Source organism: Grus americana, chromosome 3, assembly GCF_028858705.1.
Source record: "Grus americana isolate bGruAme1 chromosome 3, bGruAme1.mat, whole genome shotgun sequence".
In the NCBI taxonomy this organism is placed as follows: Eukaryota; Metazoa; Chordata; class Aves; order Gruiformes; family Gruidae; genus Grus; species Grus americana.
The window spans coordinates 36,641,345-36,662,302 of NC_072854.1; the positions used below are offsets into that span (position 1 = coordinate 36,641,345).

Genomic DNA, 20,958 nt, shown 5'->3' on the forward strand with positions numbered 1-20,958 from the left:
TTATTTTCACCTTCCTAACGCAGATAAATTTTTTTTAGTGCAAGTCACTGCAGTGTTTGCTTCAGGAAGAGTCTGGTAAGAGGACATGAACATTTGTGAACTTAAGAAGGGGTTGATAATATGAAACAGCTCAGAAACTATACATTTGTAATTGAAACAGCAGGGCACATCAGTTCAGCACGATAGTTAAGAGTGTGCTAGATGTTAATGGGTTGACTTGCAAAGAAACAAAAAACAACCCTCCATACACTACATGATCCTTAATAACCGCAGCAGCTACATCATTGTTTTATGCCTTAGAATCCTCAACCACAATAAACAACCCACCCCAGCAGTATCTTCAGGAGCAAGGCGCCGCCTTCTAGAAGAGCAGCAGTCACCCACAATTAGGACAAGGAAGTTAAGACAAACAACCATCCACTCACAAACACCCACAGTGTTTACCCACAGACTTCTACCTCTTACACCACAGTATTCCCCCAATGAAGTCATTGCAGAGGAGTAACACAGATAGTTACATTCACTGTTGCCGGTCAGAATTGTCCTGATATTCTGACTATCTGGCAAGCAAAACAAACCAGCTCAATTCTCTAATATTATAATCAATATATTGGGACTGTAAGCAAGCAGGTGAACATGAGTTGCTCTTCACTACAGGGTGCCTAGTGAGAACGGTCCCACACACTGGGTCTGGATCTGTGACTAATTTTCTTTCTGAATGGGGGAGCAAACAAAGTTATTGCGTGATGCAGACACCAGCCTTTCTTTTCAGAAGAGCCATTGTGTTCAGAGAAATCTTGGCCCAAAGCATCCTGAAATCATGAGAATCCTTCTCTGTATTTTAGTATGTTTTGAATCAGGCTCATGGGGAGCATATCAGAGAGGCATTTCAAAGTCTGGTGTTCCAGTAAGGAATGACTTTCAGCTTATTTTCTGGAATGCCTCTGCTAAATCCTTCATTGCCTACCTTTTTGTGTACATGGCACCATGCAGTGCCACATCACTAGCAATGTTGCTACCACCCCTCCCTCCCTCCTTCCCAGTATCAAACAACATGATATAAAAAGTCAGAACTTTATGTTAAAGATGATTCTACACACAAAAATTTTACTCAAGTCATTTAATAAAACCATTTTGTTAAAAAATGACTTAGTAACGATTGGAATTTACATAGAAAATTCAGAAATTACAAAAAAATGGCATTATATAATAAATATAACCTGAATATATGAGAATAGTTAGACAAATTTGGTAGTAAGGTCTACAGAAAACCTATGCAGAAGAGAGATCACCTGTTCCTGAGTTAATTATGTTTCTGTTGATATTCTTTTGAGATAACATGATTGCAGTGTAGAATATTCTCTTTCTACCTGAGCCTTTGTGCTAGGCATGTCTCTTCTATCCATTTCATGACACTGACGTTACACGTGCCTTCTCCTGACACAGTTAAGAGGCTCTGCAAATATCTGAGAAAGAAAATATCTGAGGCCTAAAAGAAGTACTCTAAATTAAAAGCAATGTACTGTGAGCAGCCTACAGGTAAAAAACCAAACCAAACCCAAACCAAACAAAACAACCCAACACTTCCTATGCTGGCCGGCCACAGATGCTCATCTAGTACCTGCCCTGAAGGCCAGGGCTGCCACAAAAAAGTTTGCCACCTTCTTGGCCAACTCATTCTGCAATAAATAATAATGCTGCCTTGTGAGAAGTATAACTTAACATACATTACACATCAGTAAGTCTCAAAAATTGAGAGAGTGATGGCAAGAGAGAGAGGGTGAGAGCAAGCAAAGGTTAAGAGTGAGAGAGAGAGAGAAGGATGAGGGGGGAAAACAGTGAGCGCACAAGACAGCAAGATTGAGAAGGAGCACGAAGCGTGCATGAGGGAGCATGAGCGAAGGGCGTAAGTGAGCATAAGCCTCTGCAAGTCCTTCCACTCCTATGGCATCCCTAAAAACTCTGCGCTCCCGAGCCTCTCAGACCCTGAGCCACAGCTGCATAAGTCAGGTGGTGCCATGTCACAACAGTGACAGTCAGTCTGGAGCTCAAGCTGGGGCAAAAATGTCTTCTCTGATTGACTGAAGCATCCAGCCAGCACCTATCTCATCTACCAAAGTCCCTCAGGACACCTTCCCTGTCTTTTTGCCAAGAGAGTCACTCCCAGATCTCCAAGGTCTGTATTTGGATATTACTTTTTAGAACAAATTTCCTGCATATAGGTTAGGCTGCTCTATCAAAGCGCATTTTTCCTCTATACATATACCCATTTATGTAAATTATTCCTTCATAAGGCTTTTCAATATATCTGAAATGTTTAAAAATCTGTATCCAATAAATATTACATGAGAATATTTTTTCAGTATTTACATATGAAACATATAAAATCATGATCATTGTAAGATTACTTCTTCGATTTCATCTTCTAAAGAACCAAGGGTCTTAACTCCTGGCTTGCTTGTAGCATGTTGCAAACGGTGTCTGGTTAGGTTTCTTCCTTCGCTGAAAAGCTCACTGTCTTCTTTTACTTTAACTCTACTGTTTTTATCGACAAGAAGGGTATTACCAGAGTCCCAATCTATGTCAAAAGGTGTATCATTATTTTTAGAAAGAAGGATGGTACCAGCACTGCTTCCAAAGAGTTGTTCCATTAAATTTGACTTCTTTTCTTTCTTACTATTGAAATCTGCATTTTCCTCAACATTTTCTTCTAAGTTGTCACTTTTTTGAGTAAGCCAGCTCGGTCTCCCTGATCCTTTCCCAAAGGAAGGTACGTAACTACCAAATGTTAACTCATTACTTAAATCTTCAGTCCTTAGACTTCGTTGCTTCTGCCCTTGTGCTCTTGTGGCATCATCCTGGCTGTCACCTACAGGAAACCCATTAGTAACCTTCCCAGGAATCTCAAAGAATTGGTTAATTTTTTCTTTTTTCTCCAGGGAATGAGATTTTCTTGCTGCATTTATGGGTAGTGCTTGGGAAGCAGGTTTCACGTTCATTACATTTTGAGTTTCTCTATCAATTTCTTGCATTTTAGCAAGCAGGAACTCTCTTTTTCGCTGTTCTTCCAGCATTTCAGTGCTTTCTCTCTCTGCTTCAGGTTTGTGGATTTCTGTCTCAATCTTTGTTTTCTCTTCTTTATCCAATAAAAAGCTGCTTTCTTTTTTCATTTTGTCATATTCTTCCCTTTCCCACTCTGCAGGAAATGTTTAAACATTATTTAAAATGTTTTAGTTCTAAAAGGCCTTTAAAAGAATATTTTGAAAAATCATGCAATCAAAAGCCATTGAGTTTTTAGTTTTTAGTATGGTCTTCTATGTGTAACGTGGTTTTCCTACTGCAAAAATAAATCCTCCAAAAATTATAACTAAATTCACACCAGGTCCTCTGCTAATATCTTAGAAAAGCTTACTGTCATCTTCCAAATGGATTAGGACATTATCCAGGTTTTAGAATTTTCAGAGGAATTTAATTTCTGCCAATTGCCTTCCCATTTCCTGGGTTTGAATGAAAATGAATACAACATCACTGATTTTAATAGTCCTGACTTGCACAGTACTTTATTTTTCTTTGTCAGCACCACTGACTTCAGGATGGTTCTGGGATATGTGGTTTAGGTTTGTGGGTTTTTTGTTTGTTTGTTTTCCCCATAAAAGGAACTACTCCTGTGATGCTATCAGGTCATAGTCATAGGAGTCATTACCAGTTTCAAGTTGTGAATAATTTAAAATATACTGCATCTGCTGCATAAAGAAAACACCTTTACACAAGCGTTCTGTGCATCACCATGTGAACTCAATGAGAGTGTCTGTGCAAATATCAAATGTCAGTTTGTACAGCTATAAAGGGACACCAAAGGTGCTAAACAGTAATAAGGTTCTAGACAGAACCTGCAAATAATTATGTGTACAAGAAAAAGGAAGCTTTCCAAATATTTCTCTCTTCAAAATATTTTTCTATCAAGACAACAGACGTGTGTTTGGTCAAAAGTTGAATATGACTACTTGGACCCTTCAATATACTGGCACTCCCCTTTGAACATTTTATTCAAATTTCTGACAGATGTTTTCACAAAGTTCCATGTTATCTATTGTACTTCAGATCAAGCTTACAGAAATAACTGCAACAGTTAATACATTTAATATATTTTTTTTCAATAGCATATCATTAGACCAAGGTTAGTAAGGAGCTACCTTTCTGTATGTAAGGAGAGAAAAATATCAGCTTATAAGATGGGAAAGGAGGTCAGAATCATCTTAGAGATGCAACAGAGCAGAGTCTTGGCTCATGTAAGTTGTGCACTGATGTCAGTGCAGGTAGGAGATTTTACACAGAATTTACATCTGAAAGCAGCTATAGATTTTTAGAATTCTTCCATGTCATCTAGAATGAGTGTATCTGTTCGTTAACTATAATCAGTGAAATAGTATTTTAACATGACAGGATGCAGTTCATCTAAAATACTTTAGAATATTAAGAGATTTATGAACATAAGTCATTAAGATGTTGTGACAACCAAATTAATAAAAAAGTAATATTAAAATATTACAATAGAACCTGACATTTCTCAAATAGCCACACGAAATGATTCAGATAACCGCAAGTGGAAAGAGAAACTACAATTTCAAATGATTCAAGTGAAGTAGATAAGTACTGAAAAAACAGGCCATATTAAGGAAAGCAGATTTGTTCTACAATAGTAAAAATCTATTGCCTACCTCAATAGCATCTAGCAAGTCAGAGATAACATCAGCATTTACCTGCTATGTCATCCTTGTTTTGTAAAGCAAAATCTCTTCAGGCTTCAGTATTTTTTAGTGGACAGCATTTTTTGCTGCTGCATATGTAATCAGAGCTGAGTGCAGGCTACAGATTACTCTATACCCTGTATTTCTTTCTGATTCTCTTTGCATACTATAACTGAAAATAATTTTCCACTGTAGTGATCTCTGCAAAATCATTTTGCTCTTCTCACAAGAAACTAACAGTCTCACTTGACTAGCATTCTATGGTGTATTTTCCAGCCTTCAGCTGCCCGTTTCCTTACCATCACGTAGTTTTTGAAACCTCTCCTCCAAAGCCTGTATTTCCTGAAAACGTTTCAGTTTCTCTTCCCTTTCCCTGTCTTGGTCTTGTCTTAGGAGGTCTGCTTGCTCTTTCTGTTCTTTGTCTTGAGTTTCTTTTTCCTGAAATAAATTGATACCAAACAGAAACAGATGGAGAAAAATAATCAAGAAAACAAACAAACAAAATAAATCATATGAACTTCTATGTCATTCTGAAATCCAATTCTTACTGCTAAACATAAAAATGAGCAAGTCATCTAAATCAAGCCAGCTTTGACAATCCTGGGGTTTGGCCCTGAAGTCTTACCACCTCTAACATAGTTTTATGCACCTAAAACAAAATGAATAGACATCAACTCTATTCTGTATTATGCATTTCAGGAAAGCTGCAGCTCCAACATCATAAAGCAAAATTATCATTGTGTTAGGGCAGTTCTCGTTAGAAGCCAGATGTCTTTTTCAAGGGCTTTAATAGAAGGCCAGACCCCACCACCTTATTCTGTTAACAAGCAAGCAATTAGTTACCCTCTATTTACACAATCTGATCTTTTCACTCAAGTGAGTGGGTTGTAGAGTGAGACAGTTTCACGGTGGTACTTGAAGTTATGGAGTGCTAAATAACAAACGGTGAAAGAGAAAGGTTGAATCTCGGCTGAAAAATTCAGCTAGTCAGTATACATACACATTTAAATGAAAGAACCTGCAGAAAAGATATTAATGTCAGCAGTAAAAATCACTAACACAAAAAGTGGTGGCAATGAAGCGAAGAGAAAGCTGGCATAATCTAACATGTGAACGCTAATTTTGTAGCTTGTGCTTAAGTAAATAAGTAAAATAGCTTCTAGATTAAAATACATTTCTAAGAGAAATAAGAGAAACAGTTACTACTTAATGAACAAAGAAAATACAACTATTAGCCAAAACAACCTCAAGTATTTTCCCTTCATGTACAAGATTATCATTATTATATTTAAAAAAAACAGATAAAGTTCATAAAGAGATGGCAGCCAAGTACTTAAAATGCTTGACTTCGAAAACCGATGAAAGCGCAGGCTACCCAAATCTAATTTACGTTACATAAAGCAATAGCCATATACAAACTAGAGAGGTTTGTAAGATGACATATAGTTGGATTCCATGAGCTGCACTTGTACCAACTCTGCAGTTCCGTAACTCACACCCGTAGTATGTGCTGGAAGAATCCATACATTAAACTACATCCCTCCTTACAGAAAGGATTTACAGAAAGAGAGAACATATGAATAAAATAGCTGTGAAAAAGCTTCAGTCCTACCAGGAAGCCAGTCAAGACCATCATCAGAGCATTATTTCTGACAAATAGTCCTAGTCTTATGTAATCAGAATTTGTACAATTTGTACCAGAATCTGTGTCATTTTGATTTGCAATACTTCACAAATCTCTTTAAGCCTGAGGTCACAGAATTATTAGCAATACTTCTAATGGTACTATTTTATAATAAAAAGGGAAATGGAAAAACAAAAAAAATCCAACCATATTCACAAAGCTGGAAAAAACGACAGGAGAAATACCAGCACTATGACAATAAGAGGAAGTGTTAGATTTATGCATTGTGAAATAAATCTGGAAAGTAAAAGAAACCATAATTAAGACCAAAGCAAAAAGAGAGACAAGGCAGCCAGCGCTGTTACAACAGATTGCTCAAATAAGCATTAGAAATAAAGAAAAGGGGAGAAAACCAAAATGAAGTCTTAAAAACTTCCAAGAAATTAGTGGCAGAAAAAGAAACAAATTGAGCGAATGGTTATCAGTAAGACATAGAACATGATGAACTAACTGTCACAAAAATGGAATACGATATTTCTGGAAGAGAAGAGTTCTTCTTAAATATCAGAATGTTTTCTAAATTATATTTTCTATATATTTGTATATTTACACATATTTTCTAAAATAAAAGCTCTGCATTAAACATTCAGTCTGATAGGTGAGTAATCTGAAGCAAGTCTCAAATTTTTATGGAACTCACTATTTTAGGAAGAATCCCTTCTTTCTTGTTTACTGTGTCACCACAGACAAGTTCTGATTCTGGAAGAAATTCTATTGGTGAGAAGTATCCACTAGTCTGTACGCCTTTTGTGAGGTGTGCTCCTTTTTTAATATTTTGGTTGCTGGCTGTAGAAAATACAAAGAAATCAAATCATGTTTTAACTTGAAAATACCCCACTATATACCTATCTCTCATTTTTAATGATTTGCAGCAAACATAAAAGACTGTATCAGAGCCAACGGAAGTGCAAAGTATCAACAAGTTTCACATAGTTACTTTCAGCATCTGTAAAAGCTAATTTAAAAAAATTGCATGCAAAACTTCTTCTGAAAAAAACCCCCTCTCACCTTAAAGCTACTTATAAGGTCATTACGGTATACTGAATATTTGTTTAAAAAATCCCCACAAAATATCTCACTCATCTTACTGCTTGTCATAGAAGCTACACGTAGAGAAGCAAACTCATAAAATCAAAATTCACTTATTTGCATCTTTGAAACACATACACTTATCTCTATGGAATGACATTTTTAAAAATCTGAACCTAAAATGGAATAATAGTAGAGTATCTACAGTAAAATGAGCAGCAAACTGTTTGAAATGCTGGCATTAAATATTTAAAACAGTCCCATAAATTCCTGCTTCTTCTGACAAGTAGATTCTACTGATCCAGTGAAAACAGTCTAAGTACACACACATATTTATGTAGCTAGCATAAGGCCTGAGGCTGCCTTGTCACACCAGAAGAAATCACTGCATTGATACTTCTAGAAGATTATGTTCTGGGACATATGTACTTTTTAAGTAAAAAGAGAGTGCAGCTCATCTGACAGACAGTAAATTTGAATTAGCAAAAAATAAATAAAAAACATCACCAAAATATTCATGGCAGTGAAGTTAAATATTTTTAAAGCCTCTGTAATTTATTGTCATGTAAGAATTATCTATGATCTATTAGACAGTCTACTAAACAACCTTCCCCTTCTCCTTTACCCAGGAACATCTGGCGTGAAAGGAGTTAGGAACACTGTTTAATCAAGTTCTAGGTTTTGGTTCTGCTGCAGTTACAGAATAGTCAAACAAACAATGTGCCCTTCTTTGTAACCAGGGCTGTGTTGAAAGCAGTGCAAAAAAGTAAACATTGTTGAACAAGCACTGGTAGGATCAAACACTGAACAGCATGAATGATAAAACATAACACAGTAATTTAACAGTGTCGCTATTTTTCTGCCTTTACTGCTTTATATAAGTTACCTCTTTTTCTTTGTATAATATCCATGTCTTTTCTTGGTGATAGCTTCAACATGCGATTAGCATATATATTTTTTGCTTCAAGTTCTCTTTCTTTTTCCTGTGAAAGAGGTGGGTATAACAGAATGAGTTACTAATGTTTCATTTACTAGTCCAGCAAAGCTGTAAATTAAATTAAAACTCTATGTTGTAAATAGAAACAAAGTAATTGACAGTTACATCCAATGTTTTAAGGAGAACAATCACATTCCTAACTTTGCTTATGCTATAAGAAAGCAGACAGAACTTTCCTCCAAAAAAACCTCATTAGCAAAATATTCGGGGGGGGGGGGAGTATCTCTGCAGTGAAAATAAAACTAAATGCCAATGTTTCCATAAACTTGAATAAGACTTACAACATATGTATAGATTGCACAACTGAATTTTCAGTATTGTGAAGAGTTAAACATTTCAATGCTAACAATGTTACTGGTCACAGGGTATACCAGTATCACGGAGAAGCAGCCCACTGCATCACAGAGGAAAATACATACTCTTCTTTCATGACATTTATTGAATAAAATACAGAAAATCATCTAACAATGGAAATATTTTCAAAATATCAAACTCTCCACTAACAAATCAGGCTTAAAACACTCTAAACAAATAAGGTTTTGAGTTACTAATGCTACTGCTACTTGCTTGATAGGTAGTAAGGTGGTAAACTGGTGCATCTCCATTATATGAATATGTTTGAGACTTAGGGTTTCAATGCAATTCTCCTAGAAACTAAGTACCTTAGCTCAAGTTTTTTATTTTTTCTTAAACTGACTAGGTAGAACATAACAATATTTTGAGTCCTTAAATTTAGAATTTGGGCAACAACAGGGTGGGGGGGTGCAAATAAACCTTTGCACAAATTTAGCAACACACGTGGATATCACAAATGTATGAAATTAATCTTTACACAAACCTACTGTAATGCAAGTACATTAGTAACATAAAGTATTGTATATTCCTGCAGATTTAATTTTAAAATCAAGACTTCAAATCCTAATTTTCCAGTAGATGTTGTTTAACCACAATGCTTGGCGATGTACTTGATCTTGCTTTTCTTAACTGGTGCTAACAGTAATGATTAACATAGAGACATTCTTGTTATAAACACTGTAGGGTCAGAACACAGAATATTTCAATTTAAAGCAGGAAAAGAACTCACATGTGGTATATAATTAAGTACACATCAGAGAGCACAGTCACTGGTAAACTATTCAAACCTGATTACAGATACTTCCAAAGATAAAATGCCAGAACATAGTTAGCAACTTGTATTGCTTCACATTTTACCTTCAGCTTCTGATTTAGTTGATGAAGCTCTTCCTGGAGAACTCTGTTTTCTTCTTGAGCCTCACACATCTTTTTTTTCTTTGACTGTAACTCTCGTTGAAAACTGCTACTACTTAATTCAAGATTTTTTTCCAGATCCTTCAATTTAAAACAAAATAGTATTTTTTAATAGCAAGTATTTTTTACAGTTAAATTACTTAAATAAAATGACAGTAAACCAGCATCCTGAATTCAGATGTCGGCTCCACCACCATTGCTGTAACACTGAATACATTTAAACCCTTAATCCTAACTTTGAGGGGGCAGACAGAGCACCTGCAGATGCTGCAGCTCATCCTTCTGGAATATTGACACGTGATTTGAGCATGTAATGGGAATACACACTACTTTCTGCAAGGCTCTTGGCACCGTGGACCTCCAGATCTCTGAAGACAAATCTCAAACTGATGGTTAAGAAACAGAATACCTCCCTGAATGTGCAGGATTAGAAGAAAGACAACAAGAAATAATTTTTAACCTTTCTACAAGAAAAACATTTGTGATTGTGATTTCATTTACATACTCTCACCTTGCAGTAGCTGTTTTAAGTGAACCTGTGATGATGACAGAATGAAAAAAAGTAGAAGAAAATCTCTTACTTTTTAGACCATGATTCATTTTAAGATTATCCAGTACTACAAATGCTGAAATACCTGATCATAAAACTACAGAGGCCAGATGGTGACACTATAGGGTGAGGTGATTTGGGTAACTCAACAGTTTATATCCTGGTATTTTGGGATTTATTTTATGAAAGCTTAGTTTCCAGCTTAATTCTTTGGATTTCCAGATCTATTATCTCTGTAATGTAATTTAGGCTTAATTACTAATATAGACACCAAACTAACACCATTTTAATGACTGACACAATTTCAGCTAAAAACAGTATTGCATGCAACTACCAACAGTACAATAGTGTTAACACAATTATTTTTAAATAAGACGAGTTTTTAGATATGTTTACAAAGTAGATATGTTTAGACATGTTTACAAAAATTCAAACATAGTGCTGAACAAAATGAAAATATATTGCACAAAATTCTTAAAATGGATACCTGTAAAATGTTCTAAAGCTCATTTTAGTATTAAAAAAAATAACGGTAGTTTTGTGCAGCTCTGCTCTCAGATTGTGCAGAATAGTGGACAAACACTGCATGAGTGCAGCTCACAAAATTGAAAAAGAATTACTACACATATGTTTTTTAGAATTTTAGTATACGGTTCCCTAAATACCCAGAAAATTTTTAACAAATACTTCCCCTCCAAGAGGACAAATTAGATTGCATAAAGTTGTATTATAGCTGCATGCATTTCTGAAACGTTATTACTAGTTATAAAAACACTTAAAAGCACAAGTCCACAGTATACATTTTGACAAAATATACTTCATTTGTAAATAGAAATTTGAATGCACAACTCCAAGTATGTAACTATATAATCACCTTGGAAATAATTTACTTAATAGTACTATGTGTAAAAAAAAAATAAATAAAAAAATTATTCTCTATTTGCTCCACAACTGTGAAAAAAATACAATTCATGAAGCTCATTATGGCAAGAAATATCTGTACCAAAACTTCTTATGAAAAGAAAGTAATCTCACCTTAATTCTTTTTTCACTGTCCTCTAGCCTGCTCTCTGCATAGGCTAGTTTCTTTGCCAGGTCATCTCTTTCAGCAAGGTGCTTATCTGCAGACAGTTTTTTCAGTTTCTGTAAGACAGTTTTTGTTCTGTACAGTTCATCTTCTGAATCTTTCAGCCGTCTCTCAGTTGCACGTTCTCTCTCTTGAGATTTTCGTAGGCGCTCCCTTAATATTCTAATCTCATTGTTGTGCCGAGCAAGGAGCTGAGAGATTTCATTTTCCGTATCTTCAAACTTATTCAAGGCTTTCTCCTGCCTGTGCTGAAGCCTCTTCAGTGCCCTGTTTTCCTTCTGCAGCTCATCTAGTTTGATGTGGAGTTCAGTCAGTTCATTTCGGAGCTCATTGATTTTCAGCAGCCTAGCAGAAAGAACTCTTTTTGTAACAAGATCTATATCTTTTGCAGGAGAATCCCTAGTGAGGCTCTCAGAACGGAAACCCCAACGTGTCCCTCTTTTGCTTGGTGCATATTTGGAACCCAATTTCTTTGTGGCTAAGAGAGGAAAAATAAAAAGCATGTTTACTATAAGACAATGCAATTTGTCTATTCAGACATCCTTCTTGGAATAAAGCTCTGCCTGAAACAATTTTACAATACTTAGCAGAGATTGCAGCTTTCAAACCAGACAATAAAAGGCATATATATGATAGACTTCGGGTTCTCTTGATAGATAAAAAAATGGAGATTTACATTTGTGATCTACTGTAAGAGGTAATATTTACAGCCATCAATATAGGACCATTGTAAAGTAATCATCTGCAAATTGCATCAGAAATATGAGTCATATTTTGTTAAGATTTGATGATGTTTATGAAAATGTTTTAGAAATACTGTACTCCTATGCATACAATATTATCAAATGCTTCTCAAATGGCAACAATTAGCTGAGCATTAGCTAGTTATGTATTATGCAAGATGTAATTCTCTCAGACAAATGCAGTAGTATTTTCAAAACCAGCTGCCATGCTTACAGACAAAACAGTAGATTTTAAAGGCTCAATGCAAAAAGCCTCCAAAGCAAAATTATAAATCCCATGAAAACTCAGTTCTCCCCTGAATAATTTATTGTCGTATCACAAGTTATTTCCCACAGAGCATCCTTATTTGATTACTAGTATGCATCACTCACACTCCTATTTGATATTATTATTTTATTATCATTCCCATAGATAACAGCTAAACATTTTGTTTCTATCTTATTTGCCTCTCAAGCCACACTCAAAGCAGCATATAATGAAGCATATAATCCACCAAAAAGATCTCTTAAAACAACTAAATATATAGTGAGTGTATCATTCATTAAGGTACACCAGTGTTCGGAAGAAACATTCTCAGCAGCAGCAGCAGCTTATAATTCCGGCTTGAAATACAGCAATAATGCTGTTACCTATACACAGACAGCGGGTGTATGTGACAGTAAATTCTTCCTCCCCTTTGGCACTCACCATATTTTTATTCTACAGAGAATACTTTACAGCAAAAATAACAGCTTCAAAATATTTGTTATAACTTCCTCTAAACATTTTGCACAAATATTCATTTTCTGCTTCACGCTCATTTTTTCCACAGCTTGGGCAAACAAAAGAAGGATTTTCTTTCCTTTACAAAGAACACTTTCAGGTGTGAAAAGATTATCTGATACACACTCTGCAGGAATGATGCCACTCCTATCACCAACTAAGGGAATTCCCACTAACCCTAGACTTCCAGCCCCTTCAAGAATTTCTCCACATTTAGGGGAGAACAGAAAATTCTAACACCAAGTTTGCACTTTTGACTGTATAGTTAAATTGGGGAATACTGTCTTTCAAGAACAACGTTAACGTTCACAACATCTTCATGTAATAATAATTATGTTCAATTCTGGCTATGTAATCAAAGAACTAGTCATTCATTTGCCCCCTCCAAATTAAATAGCACAGTGGAATGCAGTTTTTGTTTCCCAGAAAGCTAACCCAATACTGCTTTGGAGAAGATGCCACTCCTGAACACAGCGAAGCTCAGCAAAACACCAGTTGCACCAGGACCCCAACACTGTCAAGGATCTGAAGAGATACGCTCCCTTGGCAACTTCAGTATTTACGGTTAGATCTTCTGGCACACTCTAGATCATAATGTTGACCAAATGATTCATACGGTATCAAGCACTAACGAATGAAATGGAACACTTGATCAAGAAGGGTGGGATATGCTCTGACTTCACCAGAAAATGCGTGCAATTATTTAGAACAAACTGTCAAAGTGCGGCAGAGAGGCTTCACATCCCTACTTCAGCCGAGGACCTGTATAACCATTCTCTCCCTTTTTGTAGGGATGTTCACTTCCCGACAGTCTCAACCAGGAAAGCAGCTTATATAGGTGAGGTGTGTGTGAGGGAGCTCAAAGTGGAGCTATTTCATCTCAAATTGGAGATCTTTTACCCTCAAGGAAGGACTAGGAAAAACTTTCTTTTGAATTTCCACACGCACCTAACTTTCACCAAACACATTTTCTCTCTCTTGCCATGTTAGAGGTCTTTCATTTGTTCGTTTTTCGAAAGTACTCAGTATTACACTGTGAAGTTTAGTCAACTAGACTTCCATAAGAGAGATATCTTTAGGGGTATTTCGTCAGAGAAATTTTAATAACTGTCTCGCTTTTACTAACTGCATAGTACGGACTTGCCTTGAGTCCTTGGCCTCGAGTTTTTTTGTCAAAGACAAAAAGAGGGCATCAGCATGATTCAACAAAAGGCTAGTATGTGAGCCATTTTCACCTGTTAAGAAAAATATGAATAATTCTGAAAATCACCAAAAATCATCCTTATGCAGGAACAGGTTAATTTCAGTTTGCAGCAGAGCAGTTACAGTCTACCTGCCATCTGTAGCATAATTCACACGAACCTTATTTGCAGATTCTCATAATGGTAGTTTCCCACTTTTATTTCAGCTTTCAAAGATAATTAACTCTTTAGAGCAGTTACAAAGCAGCATTTTCTGCTATCTGCCTACCTTGGTAGTGCACAAGGCTGTTTGAAGTTTGTGTTTTGTGATCTCTTTTTTCTTGGCTTGTAGACAGATAGCTTAGTGTTGGCGACTGGCCAGATGAATGAGATGCATTATCTTCATCTGAATAATAGGAGTCACTATTTTTGTCCCCATCTGATTTCCTGTCATGTTCAGAATCCGGACTCCTTACTCTTTCTCCCATTTTTCAGATTTAACCGCTTTCTGGATTTTTCTCAAAGACTGTTCATTTTGACACAAAGGACGTTTCAGTTGTCACAATGGCAGCAGCTGGATTATTTCCTTGGATTTATCATCTTCATCTCCAAAGCACGAGATCTTTGTCGTTCAGTTCAGCAAGCAGTAGTCATCATACAGAATGCATTTTTTCTGCAACAATTTAGAGAGAGAAAAAAAGTGAGAATGGTTTTGCTATTTAGTTAAGAAAGGCAAAAAAATCCCTGTAAAACAATTCAGGATTCCTCTAACCTTATACCACGTGCTGTGCTACATTAGCCTTATTATTTATATTAAATGTGACATACATCACTCTAGGAATGCTACTAGTATTACACTCAGTAGTTTGAGGAACTTCATCCCCAAAAGAGAAATCAGAAAATTAACACAGCTAAATCTAGAACAAGAAATTGCTTCCAGGTTAGAGAGACGGAAAAAGCAGCATTTGGAAAACAAAACAGAAGACAAGTGAAAGCTTGACGCTATTCAGGAAAATAATTTAAACATATTTTAAAACTTTTTAACCAAATAAACTAACAACTTATTCATGTAACTAGAATTAAGATATTTGTAGAATTCGACTAAATCTTCCATATCTCAATTTCTGACATTCTGGCATTCTGATGTTCAATAATGGGCTTGAAAAATCAGTTGGCTCATTTCTCTGGAGGACATTCTGTCCCTAACCACTACTGAGACTGTACCTACGTATCACAGTCTGACCCAAAAGCACTCTCGTACCCTACAACATCTACTGTTTCATGCCTTCAAGAACTAGCAGGAGCACACACATTTGTGTCATTTGCTTTATATGAAAATGCAAATATAGCCTTTTTTGGTTTTTTATATCTGATAAGAAAGACCACACTGCTGGTATACAGTAAACGTCATATCTGCAGCAGGTGTAAAATGAGAAGGGCTGCTCCTACAGCCTATTTTCTGATGTAAAATGAAAAAATCCCCTAATCTCAAGGTAAAATCACATTATTTTTCATTTTTGGAGACACTTCCTGAGAATATAATGGAGCAAATATATTCAAAATTTTCCTCACCTTCTCAGTCAAAAGAATTTTCTCCTCAGTTTAGGAAGTATTTTACTGACTACGCTCAGCCTCCCAAGTCTTTTGTCTCTCTCACCCACCACTCTTCACAGCTCTCAAGCTTATTTCACCATCTATCTCCCTTCAATCCACCTTCAGGACGTCAAGCCTCTAACGGGTGAATAAATAGGACTTGCATCAGAGCCCATCAGTTCTGCCTGTTGAATGACATAAGCTCCTAGCCCATTTCTAAATGGTAAAGCAAACTACACACACAAAATTGAGCAGCTTTCAATCAAAACTCTTCTACACTGCAGGGTATACAACATACCTGTAAATGAGCTGTAAATTTTTCACTATATTATTTCCCTAAACTTAGCATGCTTCTTGGCCTTCTATTCCACTGTCTATACATGCAGAATTGCATAGCGAAGGAGAACAGAAGTGTCAGCTGCCAAGACAGGTTTCATTACAAATTCAAGCTTTCTGGCCCAGTTCACTGTTAGCGTAACTCTGTCTCCAGTGACTGGAATCCATTTGCCCTCATAATCTATGCAGAAAGAATTAGAGGAATAAATATCCCAACACATTTCTAAACTGGGAAGCTGCTGGGAATTAATACTGAATTATTTGGAAGACAGTGTTTTTCTTTACTTAAGGAGTAACTTTCCAAAACAATGTTTTTAAGCACCTAAATATTTTCAAAGTGGTCCAAATAAATTACATGCCTAAAACTTATGTCGAGAGGATTCTGATGAAAACTAAAATTGCACTGCAAAGCCCAGAAAGAAGGTAAGCTATGCTTACGATCACTTGTCCTAGAGATTGCTAAACACATGCTGGAAGTTATTGGTTATTGCGAACATTCAAATTATCAGTAATGACTGTTCTTTTTTCCTCTTTAATAACTATATTATTTCAGAAATTTCAAAAGTATATACCTAGCCATAATTGTATTATTTTGTTTGTCTTTGAGTGTAATGAAGACCCTCAGATATGTTCATGAGTGCAAAACTAAGATCATGTAAGAATATTAGAACATATCAAGGTGCATCCCTACTCCCAAACAGCTCCATTCCTAAGCCCTGGCCTCACAAACATCTGCGCAGAATGTATGTTATTTTGCTCCTTGAAAAGCAAACCAAGCCCAAACTAAAACCCAGGCAGAATTTGGGAGACAACCTGTTCTCTAGAGGGTGCACAGGCAAGGCTGCATCAGTTCTGTCTCCACACGACAGAATCTCAGGGAATGCAAAAAACCCGACCAAACTAATATATTAAAATACTAAAATAATATGAAATACAAAAAAAGAGTATTCTGGAGGGCTTTAACACAGACCTCGTACTATTGCAGTCATCTTGACTGTAAAAAAACCCATTAAAAACAGAGGAGTACAGATATTGGGTGGCTGTAGGAGCCTGAAAACACAAACACAGGACAATACTGGGGCCCTAAGCTAAAACAGAAGTCTTGGGAACCGGGTAAAACCAGTAGACAACATATAGAACAAAGAACAAAAGTATTCAACATATGTAAAACACACCACATGTAGTAAATTCAAATGTAATGTGGAATCATGAATCAATGAATAGAACAGAACAAAGAGCAAGGTGCACAGTGTGTTAACAAGCATATAAAAATGATCCCAAATGGACCCAAGGCAAGGAGGAAGAAACCATCGCCATCCTCCTCCTGCCAGGGGAGGACTTGGGATGCTGATGACTTGCTGTAAAGCCTTCCCCCTCCCAGGTGAAGCCAGTCAAGTCCCAGAGGAAATGTGGGTGGGTGAAGACAACTACAGAGAAAGGGGTTTGGTACTAGAGTTTGTGCCTGTACCACTGCAACCATATATAACTTGAATTGTGTTAGTATCTGGACTAAGTCTTTGATTAGATCATTAAGATTTTAATCAGACCAACAATCAATTGTTGGTTCTGCATCTAAGATGTGTTTCCTGTTCTGCTCCTAACAACATGCTGAATAAAACAAACTAGTGGGAATTCAAACAACCTAGCCTGTTACTTGGATGCAAGTCTGCCCCAGGGCCACAGGGGCACGTGTGGCATCCAGAGGAGTCCTGGGCTCCTGGAGAGGACACATCAGTGTTAGAAGCACCACCACATCTAGAGGGGTTAACCTAGCTCTGTGTGGAGGCAGGGATTACTCTATGATGCAAATATCTTCAACACTGTAGATATAGCCAAGATATGCCCAAATTTTGTCTGCCTTCAGGACACAGAAGGACAGAAAGAAATCATCGTGCAGACGTTTTCTTGAGAAGAAAACAAATATGAATGAAAACAAATGGGACTGCATTTAGGGAAAACATAAATGCCTACAGTTCAATCATCAAGATGTCTAATTATATATATAAAACTGGAACACTCACTTTCACTGACTGACTTAAAGTTGATCAGTTATTTTATAGTCCCACAAGTGTTCACTGAAGAGGCAATAATCTTTTGGAAGAATCGTTTTCATAACTCAGTGTATTTAAAACAGATAAATTGTAAGAACTGGAGGATTAGAATTATCCATCACTTCTGTACTGGATATTCCTCACTTTTGAGAATATTTTGCTAAGTACCATTTTGACATATAGCAACATAAATGAACAGTAATTTTTGATGCATTCTGGAAGTACTTTGAAAAGCAATGGACTGAAAACAAATTGAAAAAGGTGAACCAATAAAAGCTCCCTTGAAGAATCACCAAAACATTTTCTGAATCTTCAAATGGTTGTCAGTTTTGTAAATTGGTAATATTATCATGTTTTCCATACAAAAAAAGAAACCTTAGTCTGTCAAGTCTTCCCAAATTCAGTTTTCCACCAGTTTATAATGTAATTTGATTAACATAAAGAATGCACAGTTTATCTTGAGAACGAAGGAATCACTAGGATATTTGAGTTTTACTTCAGTTAGCCTAAGGACTGTCTAATTAAGAAACTCTGGTTCGCTGACTTTTCAATTGTTACCAACTAGTTTGAGTTGATTATAAAACAAGTTCAACTCACATAAGATCCACAAAGTTATCTATTTTCCTCTGATACATTTAATAAGTTTGTGAGGAGTGAAACATTGTGAGTTAGCAGTTGGTCTACTAAGCTCCACCACCACCAAAACCTCAACCCTCTCCCCCTAAAAGCTCCACACATGCTTTTAGAAGCCTAATGCTTCAAGATCAGATCAGTATAGAATGGCTGAAGTAAATCTGGGACTTGTACAAACTTTAGAAACAGTTTTGTTTCCAGAATTTCATACTCCTTCACTTCATAACTTCTAGTATTGCTATTATTTACATATTTTGTTTCGAAAACATGCTTACAATTACAAAAATCACTCAGGCTCCAGGTCACTGCAAAGGACATGACAGGCAAAACAGAGAACAACTGCAATGGTGACAGAATACTGTCTCCCTATCACTCCTAAGTAAATCACACAAACAGAAATTGAACTACTGGATTACAGCTATTAAGCAATAGAGAGAAAGGAAAATTACACAGTAATTCTTCTCTCACAGTACACCCAGAGCCTAGTTCTGTAATGCAAGACTCATAAAACTTTTTAAGTCCTTTTCAATCTTAATACCCTTCTAAGAACAGAAGCAGCTAGATGCTTTTACTGGTCACCGTATGACACTTCCCGAGTATAAATGCTGACCTCTAACGGTCCACTTTGTTTTTCCACCTATTCTGAGAGAGGGACAGCACAAAAAAGAGCCAGCTTCACACAAGTACAAAAGCATCAATCCAAATTATTAAAGCACTGAACTTAAGAACAAAGAATAACTTCAAAAGAAACTAGTCTCTCTCCTCCTCCCATCTTTTTCACATCCAAATACTGTAGTTTTTTTCAGAAAAGAGACAAACAAAAGAATTTACTTGTATCACATCAAAACATATTACTGATGAGGCTTTAGTGAGGAGCAAATACTTTATTAGGGAAGCTTTCTGCGGCTGCTGACTTAACTGTATGCGTTTTTCCTAGGTTTACCAGCTTTTGGTGAAGTAAAATGCTGTATGGTTTTAAAATTTTTAAATGTTAAATTTATCTGATTCTGTGTCAGTAATACTTCATGTTCCTTTCATCAGCAGATCTCAAAATGAAAAAGTTGCTCTAAGTCCCAGATCAAAGATGAGGAAACAGTGGTCAAAATAGGCAATACGCAGGCCAGTCCTACAACCAGGAAAAGGGATTATGTTTCTAAATCCTCTACCAAGGAGGCCCATGCCATCATACACATTTCCACCTATACCTCCGGTGTCTGCAGACTTACCTAGTTCAACTTTGCCATTCCTGATAGCAGCTCTCCAGTTCCCAAAGTGTAAGCAAGCAATTTTCCTTCACTGGGGAGAAGTTCTTAAAGAACACATCGAATATTATTTTTAATTAACACTTTTTAAGACAACTAACGACTACACTTGAGAGTACGTTTTAAGTGCAATCGTTTAATGCTACAATAAACGACTTCTGAAGAAAGGGACTGAACGTTCGCGGCCTGGTGTACACTGCTTTTCGAAGGCCTGTTGCCTGAAACCCGACGGTGCTCGGGACGAAGCCTCTCCTCCGCGCCACAACTCCGCCGCTGGGAGCCCGGGGGCCCAGCCGCCGTCCCAGCTGCCTACCCCGGGACCGAGCTGGTCACCCCGGCCCACACAGCACGTCAGAAGTAAGATCCGCAGCTGCGGATCCGAGCACATTCCCCCGCCCCGAGGCTAACCTAAGCCTTGGCCTAGCCCCAGGCCCGCTCCCAACTCCTCCAGCCCCCAGGAACACCCCCCCCCCCCCCGGCTCCTCCCTCCGCCCCCCGATACCCCGTCGCCCCAGCCGGCCCCGGCGCGGCCTCGGACGCCCCCCGAGCGGCCCCGCCGCCGCCGGTACCTGCCTGCCCGCCCGCCCGCCGAACGCGCCGGCGGTTGCCACGCTACGCTTAAAGGGGCCGCCGCGGCGCGCGAGGGCTATTGACAGCGGCTGCCCGAGCAACGGGGCGGAGGAGGAGGCGGGCTCTCGTCGTCAGCCATTGGCTGTCTGCCCTGCCAGCTTGACGGCGCGGTGCAGCTCCCGGCGGCTGATTGGTACGAGCGGCTGGCAGCGGCCGAGGGGCACCCGCTCTCCCCATTGGTGGGCGGCTACAATCCGGCTGCTGATTGGTTGAGGCGCTGCTGGGGAGACGTGAGGAGGGCTTAACGCCCCCCGGGCGCTGTTTCCATCCCATGAGGCGGTGGCTCAGGGCGGCGGCGGAGGCCGTGCCGTGCCGTGCCGTGCCGTGCCGTGCCGTGCCGTGCCCCGCCCCGCCCCGCCCCGCCCCGCCCCGCGGGGCGCCACCGGCGGGGATGGCCGTCCC

The 20,958-nt window shown here is 37.9% G+C and overlaps 1 protein-coding gene across 2 annotated transcripts; it reads right to left on the reverse strand.

Annotated features, from left to right (window-relative positions):
- Nucleotides 1-1,038: 1,038 nt before the first annotated feature.
- On the reverse strand, nucleotides 1,039-20,603 carry LCA5 (lebercilin LCA5). Of its 2 annotated transcripts, none has more exons than XM_054819397.1 (9): nucleotides 20,496-20,603; nucleotides 19,891-19,973; nucleotides 14,341-14,724; nucleotides 11,313-11,842; nucleotides 9,671-9,808; nucleotides 8,348-8,444; nucleotides 7,073-7,218; nucleotides 5,048-5,186; nucleotides 1,039-3,196 (listed from the first exon to the last, which is right to left on the reverse strand). In XM_054819397.1, exons 3-9 carry the CDS (start codon nucleotides 14,537-14,539, stop codon nucleotides 2,394-2,396), a joined length of 2,052 nt encoding a protein of 683 aa, XP_054675372.1. In that variant the 5' UTR covers nucleotides 14,540-14,724; nucleotides 19,891-19,973; nucleotides 20,496-20,603; the 3' UTR covers nucleotides 1,039-2,393. The 2 variants fall into 2 exon arrangements, with proteins under 2 accessions (XP_054675372.1, XP_054675373.1); XM_054819398.1 differs by having other exon boundaries at nucleotides 20,500-20,598.
- Nucleotides 20,604-20,958: the final 355 nt, after the last annotated feature.

What these genes read in the sequence shown, in the direction of transcription:
- LCA5 (XM_054819397.1), bottom strand. Translation starts at nt 14,539, where the DNA reads ATGGGAGAAAGAGTAAGGAGTCCGGATTCTGAACATGACAGGAAATCA. An exon ending in CAGCCTTGTGCACTACCAAG is followed by an intron (nt 11,843 to 14,340) that starts GTAGGCAGATAG and finishes TTCCTCTCTTAG; the next exon opens with CCACAAAGAAATTGGGTTCC. An exon ending in TATTATACAAAGAAAAAGAG is followed by an intron (nt 7,219 to 8,347) that starts GTAACTTATATA and finishes TATTTTCTACAG; the next exon opens with CCAGCAACCAAAATATTAAA.